Source organism: Pygocentrus nattereri, chromosome 19, assembly GCF_015220715.1.
Source record: "Pygocentrus nattereri isolate fPygNat1 chromosome 19, fPygNat1.pri, whole genome shotgun sequence".
Classification (NCBI taxonomy): domain Eukaryota; kingdom Metazoa; phylum Chordata; class Actinopteri; order Characiformes; family Serrasalmidae; genus Pygocentrus; species Pygocentrus nattereri.
In genome coordinates, this window is record NC_051229.1 from 33,497,249 (window position 1) to 33,505,598 (window position 8,350).

Sequence of the window (8,350 nt, forward strand, 5' to 3'; positions counted from 1 at the left end):
AGTATCACTTATTCTGTGAGTTTACTGGCCGGTTGCAAAGAAGAAATCTGATTGCTGCCTGACTCATTTAGATCCAGAGTTTTCCATTATCTGATTACTCACAAAATCCGATTTTCTGCAGTTATCGGGTTATAGAGTGCATGTAAAAGCACTCATTGTTCAGTGAAAATCATTTTATTCATGAAAACTCATGAGCAGCAAAAAAGAAATTACCACTTCAGAAATCAATCCCCTCTTTGGAGTCCAGTGACATTAACATGCAGGGTAACTGCTGTTGAATTACTTAGCTGAGTTCAGCAACTGTTTTCTAGGGATTTTGATGTAGTGCTTGGACCCCAATGATTGCCACTTGCAATGAAATGACTAGACGGTCATGTATCACTAACAGCGGTAAAGACCACAGAGTCCACAGAAACAAACCTGTTCTATTTCTTTTTTTAGACAGAAATACTGTTACAGGCCAGAAAACATTTTTGGTCAGAGTGTAGGTGAATTTGCTAATTAGAATGGGTGTCTGGATCGTCTTGGACATGTGTGTATAGAGTATATATGCTTCTTTTCCACTGCTGTGCTGAATGGCTCTTAGCACAGAGAACCGTTCCAGTACCTGTACCTGAACATGGTTTTGCTAAAAAAAAAAAGTACGGTTTCGTCAACAATAGCATAATGATGTATATTTAAAAAAATGTAAAGAACCGTTTTAAAAATGGTTCTATACCACACCAAAACGGTTCCACTATTGTTTGTTGAGTAAAAGACCATTTTTAGTACTGTATAGAGCTATTTGCTGTATAGCTTGCTATGTGCTAATGGTTTTACATTTGTCACTTTCCTACATTTCTTTTGTGTCAATACAAACCTAGGAACCTGTCCTTTTCTGAGGCTAAACTGAACTGAATGATATGCATGGACAGCACTGTAATCTTTTTTAAATATGAAGGATGGTAATTTTAGCAGCCTAATCACAGATATCAATAAAACTGCAGCTCGCCGATATTAGTCCAACTAAAACTATATAAGAGGTATTTATTATATTGAAGCATCTAAGGAGTCACTCAAAATGTACAAAAGTGACCATTCAAACATTTTTTTCTTGCATGAGTTTCAAAAGAACCCTATCAAGCTTCCAGATACCATCGTATAATTCACACCTAGAATTAAAAGTAGAATAACCAGTATAGAAAAATAAAGCTCCTGAAAATAACTGTGAACCCTACAGTCTTTGTCAAGGTGCACATACAACACACTCTAGAAAACAGCCACCGAGTACACATATATGAAATGACTTTAAAAGGTGAAAGTAATGGCTACACCACAAGACGAATGGCGTCCAACATGAGAGAGATTCTGAGAGCGGCTGCAGGACAGATGAATGTGTTTTAGGCGAGCTAGGACAAAATTAGGTGCTTTAGGAAAACAGAGGGTTACAAGCGGCTTCTTTGGCCCCCGTTGGGCCCTTTTGTTGGGGTTTAATGACGCGTAGGGGCCTATGTCCTCTTGGGCCCTGCTGAGGGCCCGGAGCCATTAAGGTATGCAGGAACACAGAGCCAGACAGTAAACAGACGGATCAATGAGCCACATGCTCTTTTACACCACCCTTTAAAAGCTATTAACCTTTACACAGGCATTCTTGGGGTGAAGGATGTCTCAAGACAAATGAAAGTGAAGCAAGGACAAAAAAAAAAAGAATAAATAAATACAAAGCATACACACTGTGAAAGCAAAAGTCAAACAGCCCATGTATTGAGCCCTGTTGCACTCCTAAATTAAATGATAGTGATAGGGCCAGTTGTGAAGAAGGAAGTCGTAAGAAAAGCTTATTTGCAGTAAGTCCACAATCCTCAATCGATTCATCTATGGACCATTATTTAATTAATCGACTAGTCCATTATGACTGCTGTGGCTTCCACAGTGCTACCATTCTTTTATAGGGCAACAAAACAATAAAAGCCATGTAACCTCTATCGCTTATTACAATGTAATGAGTGTGCTGTTGAAATGACTGTCTATTCTATGAACTTCATAAAGCATTTTTGTTTTTAAGTAAACAACACACTGACTTTTTACCACAACTGACAGCTAATTTTGCATTCTAATCACTGTAGCCCTAATTCACATGTACATGCACAAACATACTATCCTGACCTGGCAGCATCACAGGAGTTGGGACGTTAGCCTCAGAGGACAGAGACAGGCGGCCGCCCTTGCCGATGCGATCACAGAGCAGCGTGATGTGCTTCTTGAGGCGCGAGGTGTCTTTGGGCATGCTCAGCTGCATCGTGCTCAGGCTAATGGCTTGGTCCTTTGGACTCCGTGATAGACAAGTTCTCAAAAGGTGAGACACTGCTGCATCCACGCTCTCCTCCCAACCCTGAGAGAAAGCAAAGAGAAGAGAAAGAGAGGGAGTGAGAGAGAGTGAGGGGCTGATTCCAGCCGTAACCAAGAGAGATTAACATCTGGATAGCAAAATACTGCACAGGCCACACATCTCTATTGTAATCGGCAAGACAGTAAAATCATCTATAATTCAATCCTGTGGTTTAACAACTTCGGCAAGAGCCAGTTAGCTAGGGAGAGACTTTGACTACATAGCGCCTCCTGTGGCAGAGCTGAAGAAGTTAAGATAAGATAAGATAATCCTTTATTAGTCCCACAGCGGGGAAATCACAGTCATTCACAGTATTACAGCAGCAGGGTAACAGAAGGCACACAGTAATAGAAACAGGAAACAGTATAAACATTATAAACATTATAAATAATAAAAGTGCTCTAGTACTTTATAAATAATCATTATAATTATAAATAATAAAAGAACAGTGCTCTAGTCTGAGGTTTAACCCATGAGACAAGACAGTTTGAAGACAGTAATGAACCAGGTCAGAAGCTCAACACAGAAGTTTATTCTATGTGAGGAGGTCACATGATCTCAAATACACATCACAAAACACAGCTTGCACAAATTTCAGCTTCATATGAGAAGTATCCTAACACTATCCTTACCCTGAACTGAAATAAAAATGAGATTTTTAACATATTACATATTTACAGAGTATATTTACAAAAGCAAACATAGACCGCTGAACGTACTGAAAGTCTTATTCTGTACAGCAAAAGTTTGGGTGCCCATGGTTTTACAAATTTTTCAAGTGAAAATACATATTCATAACACATTCTCTCCAGGGAACTCAAAAACTGCAAAACTGTGCACATTTTAGAACACACTTCCTATTTATTTGTCTAACATACTAGAAAAAAGAACATAAAATTAAAACTGCTATAATTTAAAAAAGGCCACAAATTATCATTTGTCCTATCAGTATATGAAGTTAAGCAAATAAACAGTAATTATGCCCAGAAATATGTTCTCTGTATTAGACGTGTGCTTATTTAGAAAATCAGTGTAATTATATTTAACATTGACTAAAAAAAGTCTGAATTTTGTATGTACTTTTGTCAATTTTTATAAGCAATGTCAGTAGCGTGTCATACAGTGTCAGGTACCACAAAGCATGTTTGAGATTACTGAACAAGTTTGAGACAAATGTGTAATGAATTAGGCATGTAATTTATACAGTTTATGCTATCATTATTTGTTAATAGGCCTGCATGATAAACTGTGTTTTTTTTATTATTATTATTATTATTACCGTGATGTGTTTCAAGTGCTGCAATGACAGAACAGATCAAATGATCTCACACAGGCAGAGCTAGACCAATTTAATTACATTATCACAGAATGCTTCCCTGTCCTGGGCTAGAACCCTGCTCTCCTGCGTGGTGAGCAAGTAACTCAATTAAAAGACATTTAAAACACAACTATAAAACATGAACACACAAAAGCTACTCCTTTGCTGGAAATGTCATGGCAAATGTGATGATCTGGGATGGTTCTTCAGCTCATGGTGCAGAAAAGGTGTGCTTGCAGTTCTGATGTATGCAGTTTTTATTATTATTCGTTTTGTGTGGTTTTGTAAATTGATACTTTGTAGTGTGTTTTTTGCTGTTTTCTTAGATTTATATTTTTATTTACTCTGCAACAAAAAATTAATAAATAAAAATATTCTAGTTACATTTGCTCTGCAGCTCCTGTGCAACAATAAAGAAGCGAACTTACAACATCAAAGCTGTCTTGACTGATTTGGCATCAAACATGGCAGACTGACTACATTTGAGGTAAAGAGAAAATTGTGAGAATTAGAGTTTTGGCCAAAGCACAGCTTTAAAGTCAACTGCTGAGACAGGAGGACCTGTGTGTGTTATTGTGTGTGTGTGTGTGTGTGTGTGTGTGTGTGTGTGTGTGTGTGTGTGTGTGTGTGTGTGTGTGTGTGTGTGTGTGTGTATCTGTCGGCAGCGTGGCTCAGACTGCCTCAGAGGACGGATGGGCCGGGGTGTTGACAGGCAGGGCAGGGCGTGGGGCCGCTGTGCTGTCCCATGCCGCCATCCAGATAGCCCTTAATGAACCCTAATGACAGGTAATCAGCCCTGTAATGATGATGACAGGGAAGAGGCATTTACAGCCAGAGGAGGAAGGGAGTGAGCAAGAAGGGGGGCAGGTGAGATTTCCATGTCCATCAGAGGAGAAGACGAGCTCTTGAGCCAAAAAACAGACAATGGAGATGCACCAGAATTCAACCCCCAACCGACTGAACCAGCAATTTAAAGTGACAATTGAGCCACAATAGTAACAGCTAGGTTACTGAGAAAAAAGTCACACAGAAATAGTAGCAGCCACCATCTTAAGGTCTACATTTTGTACTTTTGTACATTTTCATAGGTAACAGTGTGACATATGCATATGTAAGTCTGTCTGACATTACTTAAAGGCCCAGTTGGAAAAACCACCTATTCAGCCTACAGCAGTTTACCTCCACCCATTCAAGCTCAAGCTGTAAGGACTGCCTTCTGAATGAAGCACAATACAGTGCAGCCAATCAGAATAGAGCTTATTTACATATGTGTCTTAAATGCAAAGTGACAAAAACAGCCTTTAAGTCCAAAAGCTAAAGAGAGGTTGAAAAATGGTTTTACAAATAAAGATTTTTTACCAAACGACTCCAGCAAAGGTAGTGTTTGAACATCCCGGTGTTTGAGCATTGCATCATATTTATAGTATCTGGAATTCATTATTTGGGGCAAAAATTCCAGGATGAATTCTGATTATGAAGTTCCCTGCAATCAAAACATAGGCATAGGAAGAGGATCAACTACACTGGGCGGAAAATGTGAATTTTTCTCAAAACGATTAATATCCTTACACTTCCTTACTCACAAAACCTTCCTCTCTACTTCTACTCTTCAAAAAAAGCTGCTGAACCAGGCTGAGTGTGGGTGTGCGTTAAGGAGCACGCGTGGTGGGAGGTTGGGGACTCAGGTAAGGTGGTCACAGGTGAGTAGAAGCAGAGTACTTTCCCCATGGCCCACTGAATTGGTGGAATTCCAGCGGCTATGGCTTACTTGGGATTATTTGGTTAGAGAGATAAGAGACATTAAAGGGAGGGCCGAGACTGGCCGCCAAAGTCTGCTGCGGTGGACATGGCTCCGGGTGGGCGAAGGTGGAAAGTGAGTGTGTTTTGTTTGTTTTCTCAACAAAAATGTCCTGACTTTGTAGAAAAAGCAGAGGAACACAGGGCCGACCTACTCGAACAACAAAACGCTTCAGACTTTGTAAAGCATTTCTCTTTTTCTCTGAAAGGGTCAACAATTTCTCTATTGTTACTGAAGGAAAGGCTATGGATGGGGTTAGGTTAGGCTTAGAAAATTAGCTTTGCAAATAAATACTTACATATTGTCACTGTCTGAACAAAATCCTGCATCTTCATTTTTCACATGATTGGAAAGTGCCAGTTTTTCTCTGTTGCTCTGCATTCTCATAAAGAAAGGACCAAATAGCCTAAAATGATTTATGACTTTAATAAGATGGTGTTCCATTAACTATCATGATACGTTGAAGGACTATTTTTTTTACAGATATATGGCTTTATTCTGACAGCACTAATATGTATAATACATATAGAAATATCATATAGGTACTTATTTATATATATTTAAAAAGTTCATTTCTCATTTCTCAAAAACATCTCAATTTTCATTAATCATGTTTTTCATTATTTCCAGGTAATATCAATCAAACTGCTGTTGGGTTGTTTTGTTAAAGTAAATGTAATGCAATAAAATGCAGGGTTTTTTTATAAGATAACTCCAATGGTCATTTCATGTTTCAGTCACTTAATGGATACAAGTTTAAGTATTCAGCCTTAGTATTATTTATATTAACATAACATAAGTAGGTAACATGCTGTAAACTGCAACAGAAACAGCCCATTATTGGTCAATATTAAACATTTATAAGATCACACCTGGAAAATCCGATGGCTGAATATCAAATGGCTCACTGCTCCCTATACAGTGATGATCTAGGTGGTTATGAAATCTTACACCCATATCTTGCTCTTTATGTCCAGTATGAATTGTGCACACATGGCTGAATCCAAAGCAGTACTTTATTAGACACACTGTGCTCTGCTTAGACGTAGTAGCCATTATTTTAAGACCTATGTGCTACACTTTGTAGGGAGAAGGGAACTGTTTGAGATTCTGCCTAAAACAGTTTGCGCCCCTGACCCAAATACTGTTCTCTGATTTGCTTAACGGATTTATCGGTTTCTGCTTGAGAACAGCACTGCCGTTTGACAGTTTCTGCTGTAAAACATGAAGTTGCAGTGCAACTGTTTGGAGAAAAAAAACAGCATTTGATGAAAGGAACTCCTTGCCAACTGCACGGAATGGGGTGGTAACATGCTTTGAGGTTCTGAGGCAGCCACTGGCACAGTGGTCAGAATTTGCCTATACTTAACAGAATCCCTGAAATCCACGCTTCCATTTCCCTGTGTTATCCATTACACTACACTGAGAAAAGCACGGATTCCATTTAATGTCAGCAAATTTTGACATAAGAAAAAACCTGGGTCTGAACCTGACCCCCATGTCCTGACATCGTATAAAAACAAGCCTGCATGTGCAGACTGTCCATATACTTCAATATGACTTGCTTGAGTTGAGAACATAAAGGCAGAAGAGGAAATCAGTGAGAAAGAGCGAGTGAGATAAAGAGAAAGAGAAAGAGAAAGAGAGAGAGAAACAGAGTGGAAGCTCATGATACGTGTCATTAGCGAGTGGTTGGCTCAGTTTACTGATTCTATCTGTGCCTGGACCATGACCTACACTCACTCACTCACTCATACGCCACTCTCTGGAATGAGGAGTAGCCATGGAAACCAAACTCTCTCCTCTGTATATCTTGCCCCCGTCACCGTGTAAACTACCACGTTTACGCTAAAGTAACCCCCACCAGCGGAGACAGTTGTAATTTCCAAAAAATGTGTGGTCTCCATTTTTCGGAGCCATTTATCATTTTGATCTATGTTGCCTCTTTAATGCCCACTTTACTTTTTCCTCTTCCTTGTCTTTGACATTAAAGAAGATACAGTGATTCTATTGATGTGTGCAAGAGTCAGACAGACAGACAGCCTCCACACTGAATCTCACATACACCCACGCTCAGACAGAAATAACTCGCACCTGAGGAGAGGGTCGCTCAGGCTTTGAGAGAGTTTGAGTGTTTGTTGTGCGGTTGCTTCATAAAAGGATTACTCCGTAATTGGCCGTAATTGGCCGTAATTGGCTGTAATTGTCGTGGTACTGACTGCATTAGCTCAGACATGTGGAGCATGCTTATTTTCAGAGGCACAGTCACAGAGGATGGTGTATATATAGAAGGCCACGTATGTATATATGGAATGGTATCTAAAAGTAGCATATGAACTCTCATTCAAATGAGGACACATCCTTGCCTTAGTCGTTGGCTTATACAGCACTGCTGTAAACTACGGCCTGTGTGTATAACACCTGTTGCTGCAGAGAATTTTCACCAGGCTGTGATCTTGCCACTCTCATTGTAAAGGTATTTGCAGTGACGCCAGCGGCTGTGAATAGCCTGAAGCCGTGTGTTTGCTCAACAGGATGTCAGCTAATTGATAACTAAAAGGGAAAACAGCAGAGTCTATTTAATGCCCCCTACAGCAGCAGTGAAGTAAGTACAACCACGTAGTACTTACTTACTTACGAGTATAGTACTACAACGGTGTCCAGTTCCGGTTCTGAAAGGCTGGGGCTTGGCACTCTTTGTGATTATCCTGCACCAAGTAAAGTTTTCAATCTTGTTTCAAACTCAAACAGCCTGAGTGTGACCTGAACCAACCCAGAAGAAGATCTTTAAGACTCAAGCCCGACTGTAGCAAGAAAAAATAACCTTTTTGGCAGCTCAAACAATACTGTCCCAATTTAAACGCTT

The 8,350-nt window shown here is 39.7% G+C and overlaps 1 protein-coding gene across 1 annotated transcript in view; it reads right to left on the reverse strand.

The window, feature by feature from the left end:
- The window catches only part of bbs9 (Bardet-Biedl syndrome 9), a 160,187-nt gene that overhangs the window by 10,151 nt on the left and 141,686 nt on the right, over nt 1–8,350 (reverse strand). The window contains exon 21 of the mRNA XM_017725761.2: nt 2,146–2,371. Coding sequence (XP_017581250.2) covers nt 2,146–2,371 — 226 coding nt within the window. The remainder of the gene's footprint in view (nt 1–2,145; nt 2,372–8,350) is intronic.